This window comes from Symphodus melops, assembly GCF_947650265.1.
Source record: "Symphodus melops genome assembly, chromosome: 11".
In the NCBI taxonomy this organism is placed as follows: Eukaryota; Metazoa; Chordata; class Actinopteri; order Labriformes; family Labridae; genus Symphodus; species Symphodus melops.
In genome coordinates this window covers 19419234-19438671 of record NC_136701.1, presented here as the reverse complement: position 1 = coordinate 19438671, position 19438 = coordinate 19419234, and the positions used below count along the sequence as shown (strand labels likewise).

The window sequence follows — 19438 nt, the reverse complement described above, 5'->3', positions numbered from 1 at the left end:
AGGGTCCCTGCAGTTATTTGGACTTGTGCCTGTGAACACACAGTGCATGTGTGCTGCATCCAATTAAAAGAAGATAAAAACTATTACATGAAATGTAGAGAAAAAGAAAAAGCGAGTGTGGACAGAAGAGATATTCAAAAAACACCTTCAAACACACAGTACCAGTTGCCAGAGCTAACTACCACACAAATGATGCAGATAAGACCATCCTGGATGCTCTGTGTCTGCTCTCCGACATGACCTTTCAAGAAAGACCAGCTGAGTCTACTAACCTTTCTTATTTAGGCATTCAAGGAGCGGAGAAAAAGAGGGAGATGCAGGCAGACAGACGGACAGCCTGGAGCTACTGACCTTTACACCAGGACTGGAGCTCTACTGAGCTGAAGAGCTGTGATGTATGGTCGGGAATACAAGATTACTACAGCAGATAGAAGCAGGCCACCATTCTGATTAGCCGATTCCCCTTTTAGGTCGGGTGGGCATTCTTTATGAATGCAGACTGGGGATTTCATTAACGTTCATTAAATTTATAAACTTGTTTTCACATTGCCATCATTTCCATGAGTTATAAAATCACCAAAGAGCGAGAGAGTGCTTAAGCAGTCAGAAATGTTGTAAACAAATCAACGGCTAACCTAAAAGACAGTGTAATGTTGGTAATAAAGGAAGTTTGTGCTTTAACTTTGGTAGACTACATTATTTAAACACAATACAAAAAGACTGGTTAAGAATGAACACAGACTGATGTGACAAATTGACATGATGCTGCTAGCTCTCCTTTGCTGAGCCGTAGCAGTGCAACAGTAAAAGTAAAAGTAGCAGCGCTAGCAGCAGTGCTACACCTTTATGTAGCAGTCTTTCTAGTTTTTCAACAGATTTCCCTGTAGCACAGCTGTCTGAATCAACTACACTTTTTGTACTTTAGCTCTGATAAAGACATTTGATGACCACAAAAGCTTAGAATTCTCTGAGCATTGGATTGGGAAAAAAACAAGGCTATGAGGGCAACGATGAGATTGTCAAAAAGGCCAGAACCAAATAATTGTTGTTAGTACAAATTGTTGCTTAAATTGAAAGAAAGTAAATATGGCTAAAACATTAGCAAGAAGCTTCTACAAAGTTAGCTTATTTTATTATGTTGCTATAGCTTAGCATGCTATATCTTATGGGGGCTAACCTCAGTATAAAGTAGTAAGGCTTCATTTAATGTAACATATGTACTCAACAAACTACACTCTAAAGTGATCCTACATTGCTAGCCTATTAAGGAACCATCTTGTAATAGACCAGAGCTGCCTTTTAATACTCCAGTTAGTATATTTGAAGTGATGGCAAAGTAATAATTCATTATTTATTCATTCGTATTATTTGGACAAGGTAAAAGGGCCATAGAAATACTTGCTGTTGAGTTTATCATCCTTAAGCACTAGCACCATTAGACAGCACCCTCAAAGACACTGACACAGAATACAGCACACTCAGGATCTCTCGAGGAGGTGTAGAAGATTACATAGGAAGTGACAGCTTTGCCATGACCAGTTAGTGTCTGCTAGGTTACCCAGGTGGACACACAGTTAGACACACAAGCTCCTCATACTGAGTGATTCTTAGTGAGTGTCAAGCAGCGGGGAGATGCCGCACAAGGTCAAGAGTTCTATCATCTCAATCACAACTCATCAAGCTGCTGTCGTTGAATTCTGACAGAGGGTCCTTGGTCAAAACAAATGTACCGATTTAAGAGCACATGATCAAGGTTAAAATTGCCAAGGAAAAAGTCAGAGCTACTATTACTTTTAGGCAGGGATGACTATATATTTCTCTGGGTAACAACCAATTTGAGCTGATCATATGGATAGCAAAATCTTGTTAGCAGATTTTTATGGAGCAGAAGCTGAGACTCTCCCTCCCACTGTTGCAATTTTTTTATTACATTATTACTGTTCAAGTTATTGTGGTCAGAATAAGGAGACTATTTAAGTGTCTTGCCTTTGTAAAATAAATGGATATTTTTAAAGTTGATCTACCAATGTCCTGAGGAAAGATGCAAATCCAAAACGCTTTGTAGGGGCACTTTTGAACTCAAAGTTGTTATTTGTGCCAAACTGTACCATGTTTTTGTTTTTAAACCTCAAAATGAACATTTCTACATTTCAAACATTTTTGTCTGTTCTTCTACGATAACATTTCTCTAATCCTAATTGCGTTTATAAACCGACAGATACATACAGATTCACACATCAGTAGACTTTGCATGTGTTATATAGTTCATCGTTCATCTATTGATACTCTGCTGGCAGAATGGGTAATAATGTTTGTTTTAATATTTATTCAGTGACCTTTTCAAAACTGAACTCTATGAGTTAGAATGAAATACATAAATCTTATTATTATTATACAAATAGCACAGTGATGGAGATTTCTATGTTTCTGCTTTATTCTGTTTCTTTCTCTGAGTGAACTCAGTGTGTGTGTGTGTGTGTGTGTGTGTGTGTGTGTGTGTGTGTGTAAGAGCGCACATTTCCAATCTAAACTTCCCCTTTTGACAGTGATAAGATTCCCGCTGTGAGCAAATTGAATACAACCCCTGCAGAGGGTGGGGCTACCTTTGTATTCAGCTCTGGTGTACAAGCACCTCAGGACAGACATTTCTGATCTGCAGATATGAAATTAATTACCCAGCACCAGAGAGGCTTGCTATGGCAGCGCTGTCGCCATTTACATACAGTAATTAGACTGGGCAGCTGTTGGTGCTGCCATCCCAAACTTGACGCCCAACTTGACCCAAGGAGTCGGATCAACACACCATCACCTCTGTCTACAAGGTGTTGTTTAAGCGTGGCGTGGAGTGACAGAGGGAGGACAAAGCATGAGATGCTCAGAGGGAAAAGCGGAAACCTCTTTGGCTTTTTTTTTTTTTTTTTTTTCTCTTGCCGCATCATGAGGTGTGAACCTTGTCAAAGGAGTGACAAAAACAACCAGTAAGAGTCTCTCCTCTGATAGCAGCGTCTTTTATGTACAAAGTGTTACAAGACACAAACATGCCAGAGCACACAGCAGTTTCTCCTTCTCTTTTTTGATGAAAAGCAGCACAGTAACAGATGAACTTTTGTGCAACTCTTATATAACATCATTTCTAAAGACCCACATACTGACTTTAAATTGGGGACCCAGACAGTGATATCATTTGCCCAGTATCCCTGCCCTTGATTCAGTCACATCAATCTAAAGGGCAAAGATAAAAACCTCTGCCCGGTCTCTGTGTGTAAGCTGCCCAAGATCAGACACGCTTGGTCCAGAATGTTCAGCCATCTCGTTTTCCTTTCTGAGCCAAGGGCAGACAGCTCATGGTTTTCATGTTAGAGGTAAAGCTGGCTTCATAAATACATCATACATCTCTTTCTTCCAGCTGGCAAAGAAGCAAGCAGAAGAAGCTGGGAGAGAGGCTGAGGTTTGTACAAACAAGAGTACATATTTTGACACATAAGTGAAAGAAAGAAATAAGGGTGAGAAAACACAACTTGAGCAAGCACAGAAAAAAAAAAAAACCTTAGCAGTGTGTACAGTCAAAGAAATATCCTTTTTTCATTGATTTTCTGAGCAGGCATCGGAGAAATGCTTAAATAATGCAGCCCTGATTTTTGCATCAAAATTAAGCTAAGTGCATTTCACTGTGTTCTTCTTTGTGTGTTTTTTTTTTCGTGCAGGTGTTGGTTGTGGATAGCCCATTGCCTGAGAATGAGCATTGCGATCTGCACTTTATGTCATTTTCAGTTGATCCTTTTCAGCATTAGTAAAATCTGAGAGTCTCACTGTTCCAGTTTCAGCTGTACAAGGACACAGAAGGCAAAGCTTTGGCTACGTATCCAGCAGCCCCAAAATATTCCACTCTATATTCCCTCTTTCAATATAAGGCCAAGAAATAGCAAAGCAATATTAGAAGTCAGTCACGCTGGCTGGCTTAGTAGGTTTTGTAAATTAAATGTCATAAAAAGTACAAGGTCAGGGAATCCAAAGTTGATGCTATTCAAATTCCAACATTTTCTCAAGCAGAAATGTGCTTAATTTCTCCTTTTTATCCTGCTGCTTGCATCTGCAGTTCCTTTCTAATGCTTTCACACAGGGTGTGAAGGCAGGATGATCCCAGGCAAGGGTGGCATCCATTGGAGAAATCAGACTAATCACAGCTGCCACCAAAAACTCCCTCACTCCCCAAACCAACATGCCACAGTGTGATTTTTCTAATGTGTGGTGATGTGTTGACATGTACTTCTCATTTAAGAGAGCTGGGGAAATGCCTCCCGCCCCGGGGAGCAGCTGAAAGATTCACTAAGCGCCAAAAAAAAAAAAAAAGAGAGCTGGTTTTAAAAACAGCTCTTAACATTTGGCTTCAGTGTCACACTTCCTTTTCTTCAATGATCTTCTTCTGCAACTCCGGGTCAGGATTCCACAGTGGCAGGACGAACACTGAAGATATCATGTCAAAGAAATACTAAGACCACTCCAACTCAGCGTGTGAACATTTTAGCACATCCTGTCAGGAATCTAGATATCTCTTTCTTCTATTTTTTAAGAAATCCCTCTGAAAGGTCACATTTAAAAGGATGTTTTATTTTAATTCCAGAACTTGCATATTCCCTTACAGTATGTATCCTTCATAGTCCTACAGTTATTTACCTTCCCTAAGAAAGAGTTACATGGTGCTAATTTTCCAAAATGTTAGATATTTTCATAATACAGCTCTAGTCTATGTTTTGTTTGGATTGTAGTACTCATTTTAAACACAACTTGACAAAGTTACATATTGCACCTTTATAAAAATGCTTCACAAGTCGCTTTTAATGCTAGCAAGAAAAGCTATAATGGTAAAGTGGGTTGGAGAGGACCCTCCTTCTATCTCTGTGTGGAAATCTCTGATCTCAGAGGTTGTGACTCTGGAAAAACTTGGACATTGCATCAAAGGAAGGACTCATCTTTTTCTACAGGAATGGAGGAAGCCACTGGAACGTCTGGGACTGAATTATAATCTGGATTTAAATTGTTAACTCTATTTTCTTTTACTTATTCTTTTTTTATCGCTGAACAGAGGACACGGGTTTGATTTGGATTTGATCATGAACTCACCATATAGTATGGGCAAATACGCATTATCTCACTGTGCAGTGAATGCCACATACTTTATTGTATGGACCAGTCTCGCAGCTCTATTGTTGTTGTTGCAGCATTAATGTTTGTTCACTGTGTAATGTTTGTGTTCTTGTTTCTGTGAAAACTAAAAATGTAATAAACAGAATATACAAAAAAAAAAAAAAATGCTACACAAGCCTCAGAAAAAATCAATTATAGATCAAAAAATTGGAAACAAAAATCTGTTCACATCTTTGGTGGAAAAACAGCATTCATTTCCAAAGGGCATAGGTTAAAGGTGACTTCATACCAGGTGTTCACCGACACAAACATGTTGTTCAGATGCCGTATCTTGTGTTTAATGAGGTCTTTTATTTATTCGTTCTCAATTGATTTGTCAGGAAAGATATATGTGGGCATTGCTACATCTAATTAAGTGCAATAGAAATATAAAGGACTACGAGCCAAGACTAATTTGCAGTCGTCGTCCCTGTCTCTTTTTTATGCTGATTTCAATTCCCCATATGATGATGGCATAATGTTGTGACATTATCTAAAAATAGCTCACAATAAATCATCCATCAGTGTAAAAAAAAAAAAAAAAAAAAACAGCTGACAGGAAATTCATCTTTGCTGTTGTTTCCCCCAAAAGAATTGTGCAAAAAAAAGAGAAAAAAACCTTAAACAGCCACTCAGTACATCAGTCACATACATGTTTTTCCCTCTATTATTCACACACACGCTGGTTAGCCAGTGCTTTGAGGTGAACCGAGCCTTTATCTGCCCACTGATCAGCATGAATCTTATCTGGCTTGGTATGGTTTCCGACCAATCGCCTCATTATAACGCTAAGAGGCAGAGGGGAGACATGTGCTCGACTCTGATCTACACATCCTCTGCTCCAGCCGTTAATGTTGGGATGGATTTTCTATACTGTCACAGGGAGATAGGAAACAAGGATAGTCAGGTTGTGGCTACCTTTGAAGAGAGGAGGGGGTCAAGAGTGGATGAGTGGAGATCTAACAATCAAACAAAAGCAGCTGGAGGGATGTTGGCCGTGCAGCGTGGCGTTTTAATTGAAAAATTACGTTCACACTCAGCAGGAAAAAACATCATGAGGTGCAGTATGGAGAAACATTTGACGTTGATGATAAGGCTTCTGCTGAGGAGGAGAAGAAGAAATAGAAGGAGGCAGAAAGGGACACAGTATGGTGTAGAGGCAGGAAGGTTTTGACATAAGCTTATATAGCTAATCCATCCAAAACAAGCTGTTTTTAAAATGATGAAATTAGCTTCAAGCACTACACTACACAAGGAATACACTGTGGTTGGTGTACTGTTTAATGTCGAAGCAGCAGTTTTCTTTGAGCAGACCACTGTATTTTCTGCCAGGCAGACAATGATGACAAATTCGCTGGGAAATAGTCTCATTTTAACATCCAGGGCCCTTAAAAAGGAAGCACCATATTCAAAAGTACATGCCAACAAAAGAAAAAAAAAAGAAAGAAAAATGGAAGAGAGTGAGGTCCATAATCCTTGACTTCAGGGGATTTGCTTGTTCAGAGAAACTATAGATTATCCAGAACAGGAAAGGAATAGAAAGGAGCATCTTCACCATTCTTATCAGTTGATTTGATTTGTTCTTTTTTGTCTGGAGAAGACAATAACAAAATATGTTACATGTGGCAACTTTGGTGTGCATGCTAAACATTGACAATCTAATCAAATCTCATACTTAAAAGAAGAATCTAAATGTTGGTAATTATCTAAGGCCACAGATTATCTTGCTTGTCACATAGCGTGTCAACATGGACTTATGTATTCAGCCATTTCGGGGTTTTGATCTTAAACAAGATGTGGTGTTTACATGTACACAGATATCACATCATACACAAAACACTGCAATTTTGAAATCGTAGAAAAATAAGACTGTGGCTAATTGTGGGCTTAGCACTACTTAATGCCAACATTGCGTTGCAGATGTGAAACATGTAATGTGTTGGGAAACCGGCGTCCTGTAGCCCGGCATTTTGATGCCTTCTTCCATCTTAACTTCCCATTAAATTTAATTCTTTCATTATCAAAGGACAGAACTCTGTTTGCTCATCCCAACAGAAGTAAGACTCTGTTTGCTGCTGCCATCTTTGTTTTGCTGATACATCGCTTGGCTAAGGCACCTGGGCAGGTGGTCAGCAGCTGTCACAAACCAGAGTAAGGCGCATACATTCCATCATAACTGGTTACCTTTCTCCAGGTAGCGAAATTGGGGTTTCTCAAAATTGGGATATCACGTTTACATGTGTAAACAGTAATACAGGATACTTAAAAACCCTGGTCAAAACTGGAACAACCAATTCCATGTGAACACATCAGTATTAATTATAGGCTGTTTCATTTCCAATAGAAGATTCTACTTGTACGTTTAAGGAAATATCTTTTTTAAAAATGAATCATTAGGTGGCGCCGATAGCGCAGCGGCAGCGCGCGCACCATGTTGCGAGGCTTTGCTCCTCGCGCGGGCAGCCTGGGTTCGCGTCCGGCCTGTGGCCACTTTCCCGCATGTCTCTCCCCACTCTCTCCCTGTTTCCGACTCTATCCACTGTCCTATCAATAAAGGCAAAAAGGCCAAAAATAAACCTTAAAAAAACAAAAAAAAAAATGAATCATTAGCCCCAAATGTTACATTTTAACAATAAGAATTCAATACGTTTAGATGCAAATGTTGTCTTCAATCTTATGTCCACAATCCTTTGACTTATCACATCTGTTCCAGATGCAACTACATATTGAAACTCTGTGCTATTGCAACAATAGATGGTAAACAGAACGAGATTACAGTCGTTGTTGACAAGATTCTTGATTTGGAGCAGCACGCACGTGGCTGAAAGAAATCATGTTATCTCCTCTCAGGAAAGCACTCTGCCTCTTCTTTCAAACTCTCTCTGATCTAAAATCTGTCCTCTCTTCCATCCTGCAGACAGAGAATGAAGGGGAAGATTTCTATCATTGTAATTTACTGCCACCTTTGCAGAGTCTGGCAGTGGTAAAGGGCAATATAACACAATCAAATCCTTCATTATTAATCTTACGACCTCGGACCGTCCTCTTCAGTGTTTATGAGCTGGAATAATTCACTAGCAAAAAAAAAAAAAAAAAAAAAAAAGGCACTAAGATGAGCGTTATGCTGCAGCATTCTCATTTGATAGCACAAAGACATTCTGATTGCAAGCAATGTCAGAAGCGATGTCAGAAGTGACAAACAAAGCACAATGTGTTTGCTAAAACACACTGAGAAATCTATCAAATCAAAAAAGATGATCTGAAATCTGGAATGACATTGGAAATTGCCGAATGGCAAAATCTTTAAAAAAAAACTACTGCACAACAAGGATGACTATTTGGAACTATGCCAAGCACAACAAAACAAAACTAAGAGAATAAAAGCAAACATACTGAAACATCAGTTTTTTTTTCTTCAAATAAAAAACATGTTGTTTCAGACATTAGCTTTTGTCAGGCTGAGCTAAAGGCACAGCAGCCATGACTCACCTCGTGCTTTGCCTTTTGACGCCATCACTGGAGTCCACAAGAAGACAAGAGGGGTGGGAAGGACAGCAAGAGAGGCAGAAGCCAGAAAAAAAGAGAGAGAAAAGAACAAAGACAAAAGACAGAGGAAGTGATTAGATAACTATAGGAAGACAACCGTATGCCTGGATCTGCGTCAATGCAGAAACGTGTCTTTATCTTGGACGTCAATCATGAGTGCTGAAACTTGGCAGCGTACGTTCAGGCCTGAAAGAAAATGTCCTGATTTAGCTCATCAGCAGATTGAGACCTAACAACGTGGCACCTTTTAATTAGCCGCGTCGCATCATCTGGATGATGTGAGGAGGCTTGCTGCTTTCTAATGAGCTCACAAGACCCATAAGAACATGGGCCTACTGTACAGATCGAGTTGTTGAGCAGTAAAGAGCTGCAGTTATTATTCCAGGTCTTATACATTATCATTGTTTGTCATTGCTAATATAAAACACATGTTTGTCTGTCTTTCTAAAATCACGTCTGTCTGTCTGCCTGCCTGCCTGCCTGCCTGCCTGTCTCTCTATCTGTCTGTCTGTCCGTCTGTCTTTTAGCCTCCATGTCTTTCACACTGTCAGTCTGTCTCCTTTACAATCTGTCTGTTTGTCTGTTATCCCCATCTCCCTGACATTGTCTGCCTCCCTTCCTCTCTGTTTCTGTCTGTCTCCATCTCCCTTTCCTTTGTCTGTCAGTCCACCTGTTCAATTGTACATTCTCTTTGTTTCTTGCTGAACTTGATTTAACTAAGCCCAAGGTCCTTAAAGTAACATATCGTAAGTACTTGTGTTGTGATCCAGCACAAAAAATGAATAAAAATAAATAAATATTACATGTTGGAATAGTGTGCTATTATTTGACTCTAGTGGATATTTCACATTTTCAGAACATTTAATGGTTAGTTAACTTTATTTTTAGGTGATATGCATTTAGCTTTGTTGCTGTTGTCGGAAGTGTCTTTAGGTTGTGTATGTTGAGGACAGACTGCAGTCATGAGTACACGCATGAATGCATGCAAGCTTCATATTAGCTTATGACTGACAGCACTGTAATCAGTGAGGAGGAGCACGGACAGGACTGTAGTCTGGCAGAGTGTATAACATGATACGTGAAGGTTCAGTGCACAGATTGGTGAAATCTATACAGGCCTTACTGTATGTACTGCATCCAGGCATAAAAAAACAAAACAAAGAGAGACACAATATAGGGAAGCAAACAACAACAGCATCACCTCTGAGACAACCTGCGGCTTAAAATCAGCACAGAGGCGAATAAACAACATACAGTACATGTAGATTCTCTATTATCAAGCATGTGTGTCGATGTGTTTGCGCGTGTATCCCCAGGGAATGAGTCTTATGCTTCACACATACTGCTTTGCCAAATTGATGGATCTATTGGAATGCCTCCAGTGAGCCTGAAAACCTGAACAGCTCTAGAGACAAAGCCTGAAAAATGAACGAGAGCGAAAGAACAAAGAGAATGTAACCGCAGGTGCCGCATCAGCAAGTTATAAAGATTATTGTGTTTTCTTTTTCGATTATAGATTAATAATTCACTCCCAGCCCTGTACACAAGGAATGTAGAATATGAAAATAGATTCATTGCAAGCGCTGCGAGAGAAGCTAGCCAGCTGCTGATGAGTCCAGCCAAACTTCCAACTCTCACAAACAGATTTGTTTATTTTATATTCGAGTGTCATCAAATCCTGATAGCCAATTTTCACTGGCTGATAGAGACGATTATGTTTTGTTACCACAATTCACAGCTTGTTCAAAGGTGCGAGATATATACAGTGTGGATGTGTGAAAGGGAAAAAAGAAAAACTGATTATGTTCTTGCATGTTTTAGTGAATTTCCGAATTAATTTCTGCCACACCATATGCGCTGAATGAGGAGCAAAACGCAGAAACAGTAAAAAGTAAGATTCTCATGAAAACAAAGCAGCACTATTCCCCTCTGTCACACATCCAGCAGGTAAAAACTTCACACCGTGCAGCTGTGAAACTGGTCAGGAGGGAGATGGGCCGACAGAGGAACAGGGCAGCGAGTGTCACGTCTCCACCGAAGCTTCTTTCTCCATGAGACTGATGGCTTTGTGAAAGATTCCCTCAGCAAAGTCTGACCTCACCCTACTCCTTCCTTTCATCCCACTTGTCAAGGTACGGGTTTCCTGTCACAACTGTGGCTCTGTGATCTTTCCAAGCCAGTGTGAAAAAATAAAATAAAAGGAGGAACCTGGAGACAAAAGATGGAAAAAACAGTGTATATTTCAACAGTGGAATTCATATGCAGCTACAGAGATAAAGAGAAAAAGAAAGAAAAGAGAAAAATGGTGGGAACTATATTCACTATACTCTCTCCCTCTGCACTTGCATTTCTGTAATACAGTTACCAGGCAACCGACACAACAGTTTTCTAAGTCCTGGCAAACATAAATTGAATAAAACGATTTTTATACCCCTTTCTCATTCCCCCATTTTACCATGCCATGAGCAGAGTATTCCCAATCCATGACACAATGGCCACCTCTCATATGCTCTCAGAACTCCTGATTGAACTGAATATAGTAAAGAACCCAAAAAAACAGGAGCCTGAATGGGATCCAATTGGCCTATTTTTCCCATACAAAGGGCTATCTTGACCTAATTCGCTGCAATTTGATTCTACCTTTACTTCAATTGTGTCAAATTTGGTAGATTTTGAAATTTAAAAAAGAATGTTTTTTAAATGATGTAATATTAGGTCATCAATTGTCTCAATCAATGTTTTTGTAATGTGCACTATATGGCATAAAGTGGAATACAGTTTACACATTTTTGATCTTTAAGATCACTAAAGTACATCTATCTATCTATTAAGATGAAAATAAGAAAATAAAAAGTAGTAACTATTGCTGACCACGTAAAAAATCAAAACAACACTGTTGCATTAGTGTTTTTAACAGGCCTAAAGAAATATTGGGGGGTCTGATGCTGTTGTTGGTTATGGGGTGGTTGTTGTTTTTCTCTTCCTGTGTAACTTCTTTAAGTTGTTGTTTTCTCTAACATAGTCAAAAATACTCTCCATAATTGTATCACTCTTGTCTGCTCCCTTGTGGTCAGAAGACACTTAATGTACCTTTAATTTCATTTTTGTTATATAACAGTGAAAGTGACATTGTCAAGAGAATCTTTCATAGTAAAGTGTATAGAGAAGATTTTCCCCAAAGACTATATATATATATATATATATATCAGAGATCAAGTATATCCTATTTAAATAGTTAGCGTCACAACTGTCTACAATGTGGGGTGCTAGTCCCGCGAGCTATGTTGTTGCCAGAGCCGTGTTTACATCAGGTTTATAAAGACAGGCCCCCCCTGGCTCCCCCCCTTGTGTATAAAGGCTGTTTTAGTCAAGGATTATAAAAAAGATTAATGACGTACTAACTGCCTATTTGAATGTTAGCATTTTTAGCATTCACGGTCATTAACGGTACATGCTAACACTGGCGGGCTAACACAACAGTACAGGCCGCAGGCAGTTGCAGCCAAGGAAGATTTTTGTCCCCTGCTTGTCGATTCTGAAGTCTGTTGGGGCCCGAGGCAAAAATTGACAAGGCCCCCCCACAAACAACGTTAGTCCCCATTATGAGATCAATAATCTGACACCAACACATTTTATTAGCAGTAATGTTATAAAACTGTCTCTACCCTATATTTACGGCTAGATGGGCATCATTCAGTCATATGAGTGCGAACTCTCACATTGTATTACAGGTCGGTTCCTACTGTCATTGCAAACGTTTTACAATATGAGCCACTGCTGGGGTTAAGCGTTTATCTGCCCTTGGGGGCCCCCTACTGGCCTGGGACCCCAAGCAGTTGCCTGCCTTGCCTCCTGACAAGCCGCGCCTCTGCTCGTAACTCCTTCTCAGCAACATGAAGAAGGGGGGTTGGAGGTGTGTCACTGGAGGAGAGCTCATGCTTTCATGAGGTATCGTCAAACAGCATGTCGAACCGATGTTTTTGGTTCATCGTGGTCCTCAAGGAAAACAGCTACTGGATCAACAAGTGGCACATTCTTCACAGAAGCTGAAAACCCACTGACATTGACAGAGGAGAACTCAGTTTCAGCTAAATAGCAATTTGTCTTTACAGATCAAAATGTATATTTCCAACAGATGATGACACATACCAGGTGATACCTTGCTTTTAAAATAATTTGCCAGTGTTTTATTTTGAATTTCAAGAACATAAATCATTATAATACACACATGAAGCATCTTCTTTCACAACCTTGAACCTAAAGCCTAAAGGGTTATTGGTTTCAGCACTGTGTGTTTGCAAACAGTTTATCTGAGAGAATGAAATGTGAGCGAGTGAATGGTGGTGGAAGTGACAAGCTCAGACGTGTAAGAAGCTTGTTCTGCCACTGTGACTTTCAGCGGGGAGCCATCATAAATAAACTGTGTGATAGTTTCTACAGACACCACCTACCGTGACACAAACACACACGCACACACACATAGCAGTGATCATGGTATTCCCTCAGGCGATAAGTCTCCTGGGACGACATGTGTACAATTGCAACACCCGTCCTGTTTTCCTCTTTTCTTCCCCTTCCCTCTTATCATCCCTTCAAGTTCTCCTATTTCAGGTATCTCATTCACATTTTTTAAAATTCATTTTGCATCCTTATTAACCCTTTCCTAACCCACATATCTCCTCTTCTTTTTCCCCTTCCCCCCTTGGGCTACCTTTTTCACAGTGCCAGATTTATTCAGAGTCTGACATCCACTGAAAAGCCTATGGAGATGGATGTGTGTAGCGCGGCTCTGACTGCTGTCACATAGCATGATGGAGAGTTTAGCTTATCTTTCGTACGGCAGCAGCTGTTTTGCCGTATGTTTGATGTACTCCAGGCCCTTGGAATCCAACCAACACGCCACCGGTGAGCAGATTGCTGTAAAACCTTTACACACTCTTTGTCACCTTACGACTTGGCCGTACATGGAGCCATCAATCCAAGAGAGCATGCACAAGAGCGTCAAAAAAAAAAAAAAAAAAAAAAATCAAGGAAAATAGACACAAACAAAGGGGGAGCTCTGCAGACATGTCTGTGAATTTTGAATTCAAGAGGATTATTGGCATATACAAAAACTCTGCATGAATGCAATAACATGTATTCAAGTCGTGTTTGATTTATCTGCAAATGTATTCAAATGCTATTTGATTTCACAAAGCCTTTTCTAAAGGCTCTTAATTCATCTTAAGGTAATAACGTGTGGTTAACAGTGTTAATGGATGAAATCAAGCTTCCATAACTCAGCTTATTGCGACTATACAGCCAGCTTTATTAGATCTGTCTACCTCGCCTTTGTTTTCTCTCATTACACAGACACACACATCTGTTTAGTTTGTCATTGAATCAGCCATATTTGATTTCCGCATCTTAACTAAATTACACAAACATGCCCTGCAAAGTCACACCGATAAAACACACACAAAAGACACACGTACAGATTTAAAGACGCACACGTGTCCATGACACACACTGTACACACTATTAATAACATTTGCCTCATTCTTACTAAAAATGGAACTACAAAGCTGTTTGTAGTTTTTCTACGAATGCATTCCAGTTTTTTTTTCCTGTTTCATTCTGAGAATAACTAAATCTGGTGAGTCACCATCAGCACAGCTTGAGTGAATGACACAAGGCAATCTGGACCCCGAGCCTGTTTTTGGCTTTATGTACAATACAGTTATCAACTCATGTAGTGAAAACAAGAGTCTATGAAAGTATCTGAAAGAAGTCAAATACTGTTTACACAATGCCAGCTTCCAAAGATAGATGCACTTAAAAGTGTTACATATTAAATACTTTGAGTGGTTGCTTGAATTTGAAAGAGGTCCAGAACTTCAGAATAATTCAGGAGAACATGGGATCAGCTCTGGTAATGTTTGAGAAAAGTAAAAGAGGTTTCAAACGAAGAAGGATGATCTCATCCTTCTTCTGTGTCGTGTTAATGACAATCTGGGCTTCTTCCGATGGCATTACACAAAGAAAATGACTTGCAGGATTCACAGGTTTATTGCTCAGTCAAAGGGCTGCAGCTTAGAATAGTAAACGCAGAGGACAGCAAATGTAAAGGAGTGTTAACACTTTGAGCCCTGTTGTTATGTTGGCAGTTATATGGCAAGATTACGTGACTGTATAACAGAAAAGGGATAAAGGGAAGTGTAACAAGTTCAAGTTGAACTAACATGCTGATCCCCATTTTTAAAAATCACCCATGGTGTTACAGTGCTGGAAGGCCACACTAAAAGTGGGCAACGTTTTAGACCATGAGGTGAACATATATGTTGGAGTAAGTCTGTAGAATGCAATAAACGGCTTGTCCTATTAAACACACAGAGAGTCTCCCGAAAAAAACGAAAACTTTCACCGGACCGTTTCAAGCCTCTTGCAGACTGCCGGAGCCTTCGACATTGGCTGTTCTGCCAGCAAACAAGGGCAGTCCTCCCGAAAAAAATGAGGCACATGTACTGTAGGAACGGGGGGCCTTAAAGTGACAGCAACTGAAAATAACTGTTTTGAGTATGAGATGAATAAGGAGGGTTTTTGAAGCTACTCTATATGTTTCACAGACGGACGGCATGAAAGGACATTTATGTGGCTATCCTTTCTTTAGTTGGTAATACTTATTAGGTAAATGGAAACAACATAGAACGAGTCAGACATAAATAGCCAAAGTCATGAAATATTTCTCCGCACATCTGCTTCATGCCCTACGGCAACCAAGGACTCCCCCTGACTAAAGCAGGGTATATCCAAGCCAATGCAACACCATATGCTACGTTATACAAGAGGAGGGATGGGAGGCTCTCTGTTTGACACATGCAGTAGCTCTTCACTTCTTTCCTAATGCTTCTCGTCTCTGGTTACACGTGTGCCCTTTTGTGTCACAAATCAAGATCTTCTGTTCGTATCCGTTGCTTGTTTGAATATAGATTGTTCCTCTGTTCGATTGTTTTTTATTCCATGTAAGTACAAAGGAGATATATTATGGAGACGGTACTTAATCTCTTCTCGAGGCATATTGGTCATGGTTATTTATTATGACAATATTTCGAGAGCAGATGTGAAGGAAAATGTACACTCATGAATACTTTACACTAGAGCATGGGTTTAACCATTTACATGAAGTCAGCTCATCTGTTATTCTGGTTATGTGCAATACCGCATATAAAAAAACAACTATCAACACGCACAGTTTTTTTTTTTTTTTTATAAACACCAGCGCTTATAAGAAAGCTTACGCTAGTGTTGGTTCCAAACTGAAAGTGAACTAGGAACGACTAGAAGCCTGCATGTTTGTTCGAGTACGAGGGCTCAGTGACAGCATCTTTTTTTTTCAGTCTGCAGCTGGACTGTCACACAACTTTACATCTATTCTATAGGAAAGGTCACAGCATGCATCAACACACACATAAACACACGTGTATGCATCTCAGACATGTACATGCACACACTGTAAACTCAGCAGCTTTCCTTTAGCCATGACATATAATTTATTTGCAGACCAATGTAGGAGAAGAATAAAACAGCTGATTGGGGGTTAAAAAGTCATGTTATTGGATTCTTGCACAAGCCTAATAATCACCAATTAACCAACATTGGTGTCTAGAAACACACAAACAACCAAACTCTTCCCACACAAAATAAATAAAAAGTAGAGTCAACATGAATAAGGACCCCTAGGACCATTCCGAATTCTGTTTGTTTTGGCAAAAGAGTCCAAACTCCTCACTTTATTAATTAAATTCTTTCCATTTGGCAGCCGATGAATTCTTGATTAGTCTGTTTTGGTCTAAAAATCTGACAAGACAGGAGCATCAAACACATCTCAGACACCCTCCTGACTGTAACTATGGCAGCGCCCCAGTCTAAGAAATCTTTGCTTCTTATCCTGTTACTGTGGGTGATACAGTATGCAGGATTATGATTCATCATAGTGCAGATGATGGTGAAAAGAGAGAGAGAGAGAGAGAGAGAGAGAGAGAGAGAGAGAGAGAGAGAGAGAGAGAGAGAGAGAGAGAGAGAGTGTGGGTGTGTGGGTGTGTGGGGGTTGGAGTCCGACCGGAGGCAAGAGGATTAAAGAGAAGTGAAGGTTTGATTGTGGTCATCTCATAAAGAAATGCCCTTTGACCGCTAAAAGCAAATACTAGCACACACACAGAGTACGCACACACACACATTCACATTCACAACCTACACAATTTTGCCATTTAAAGCCTTTAAGAGAATCCCCTAGGCTCGGGAAGCACATTTCAATTTTCAATTTCAACAAAACACCCGAGGGATATCGAAATCATGAATCTCCCCAACAAGAAAAGTCAAACAGGGATTGCTGTTGGATGATGGACACACCCAAATACATGGACTACATACACGCCCACACACACACACACACACACACGCACACACGGCAGAGTGTCAAACAGGTACTGCTGTGGGATGACAGACAGTCCAGGTACAGCCTATAACTCAATGGTTGCTTTTTGTTTCTACTGCTTCTCCAAATGAATAGTTTAGAAGGTGAAGCTATATTGTGATAGATGCCTTCAGGGTAACAAATGGCTTCCTGCAGACAAAGCTTTGAAGTGGATGTGTACGCCCGGGTACCGACCTGTAATCTTCAGCCATTCGTCACCCGGTGAAGGGAGATCACAATTGCGAGGAAAACTTCTAGATAATATAAGTGTCATTTTTTTCCCCCACCGCGTGCAGAGGTCACATAGCTACATGATACGCGTCAAAATGATTGTCACACCTCATCCAGCTGCAGGTGACTGCTTAAATTCAAACATATGAATTGTCTTATATTTCAGAGGGATTTTCTATTTTGCGGCGTTATCCTGGCAGTTAGTCAGAGATCGTGTGGAGGAGGGAAGCTTTTTATCCTCGCTGGAGAGGAAACACAGAGCGTCTGGAAAAAAAAAATGCCTCCTCCCCTTGATAGTGCGACTTTGATCAAAAATGTGTCATATCATTTTGCTCGCGCTGAATTATTCAAAGGTCAGCGAACAAAGGCATGTTTGTGCTGTGTTGCATTACAAAGGGCTTAGAATGATGGTAAATTGGCTGGGTGTTCGCTGAGTCTCTGTAGGGAGCTGACCGGTGAGCGTCCCACTCCAGGGACCATTTGGCATCAAACGGGGCGAGCTCCCTGTGATTGTTACCGCTTCAGTCATAGCCAGGCTGTTACCTGGTATTTTCAAACCATCACCTTTATATCCTATTCTATTTGGGGCATTGTGTTTGTGTGACTTTAGAGACGACTGAGAAGAGAATAGACTTCTGAGAGGAGGGACTGAAAGCTTGGGGCCTGTGGGGCAGCGCACACTTGATGAATCTTGCATGCTTGTGCACGTGTGTGAGGATTTTGAGACTTCTTTAATAGAAAAGTTTGTGCATGTTGTGTGCATGAAGTACTGCAGCGCAAGAGGCCTTTTGTAATGATGGTAAATGGGCAAACTCCGGGGCATCCAAACCACAGCAAGTCTCAGTGGGCTCACAGGAGGATAAAGGGAGGAAGAAAGGTCTCCAGATACATGTGGACTAATATGCCTTTTATATTCATGACTGTAGCACCTCTCTGTTGTCCTACCTACACCCACAGCTTCCTACTTTAACAGTTTCTTTAGCGGATTCTTCTTTAAGAAAAAAACAAAAAACAATCTACAATTCACCACATGCTGGTCTATCCCTTGGCAGGCCGGTGGGGAGGATGAGAGCAGGTGGAAAAGTTGAAGAAGGCAGTGGAGCAGAGGTAGAAAAACCTTGTGTTTGTGTGATTGTGTGTGTGTCAGAGCATTCATTCCACTTCAATAGTCTGCATTATTCATAGTGTTTCCCGAAAAAAGTGTGTGTCTGTGTGTGTGGGTAATGTTGATTCACAGTATAAATAAAATTTAATAAAATATTAAACCAAAATACACAAAGACAAAAACACACCCTGAGAGAAAGGGAAGCGCGGGAGAGTTTCTAATGAAGCGCCCTGCTGTAGTGAGGTGAGCAGTAAATGCAACACACAGGTTTCCCATGAGACTTACAGCAGCTAAGGCTAACCAGGTCAGCCAGACCTCCTGCAAGGATCCTTAGTTCTGAGGTTTCCTACAGCTCACTTTATCTTCTTCATATACAAATGTTCATGGTAGCTACAAACAATAGCTATGCTTGTAAGGTCAAAATGTCAGCGTCTGTCACTGTTCGGGTTGGAGAAGTGATGTAAAAAACGTTATTTCATTTCATATTTTGTTCTGTTATTGTTGATACGTTTTACATATTTCCTTCATCTTTTTACTTTATTCTGTTGCTTTCATTAAAAAACATGACTGATTCCAGTCAGAGCTTTGCTAAACCTTGCGTCAACTCCGCCTGTTTCTCTCTCTCTCTCTTTTTTTTTCTTCTTTTTTTGGCCTTAGTGTGTGGGTGTGTCAGCCTCCTGCAGGGATGGATTAAGAGAGTCCTGTCAGGTCGTCCTTGTTAAGAGAATGTGTTTTAAACTTGCTAATCAATTAAGACATTTAAGTGTATAAGACTTTGAATGAATAAAGAGTTTAAAGATGTTTGAAAACCATTCGTCGTGGTCTTTTCTTGATCTAGTACATTAAGACTACTGTCTACATTTAGACTAATGTCTACATTTAGACAGCAGTCTTAATGTAGTTTTTTTTAAAAGTTGTTC

At 40.2% G+C, this 19438-nt stretch overlaps 1 protein-coding gene across 3 annotated transcripts in view; it reads right to left on the bottom strand.

The window, feature by feature from the left end:
* Positions 1–19438, bottom strand: part of cadm2a (cell adhesion molecule 2a) — a 199666-nt gene that overhangs the window by 50588 nt on the left and 129640 nt on the right. For 2 of the 3 annotated variants that reach the window (XM_079355276.1, XM_079355278.1), the window contains exon 2: positions 8674–8700. The exons of the other annotated variant lie outside the window; for it this stretch is intronic. In XM_079355276.1, coding sequence (XP_079211402.1) covers positions 8674–8700 — 27 coding nt within the window. The remainder of the gene's footprint in view (positions 1–8673; positions 8701–19438) is intronic. 3 annotated transcript variants of the gene reach the window in all.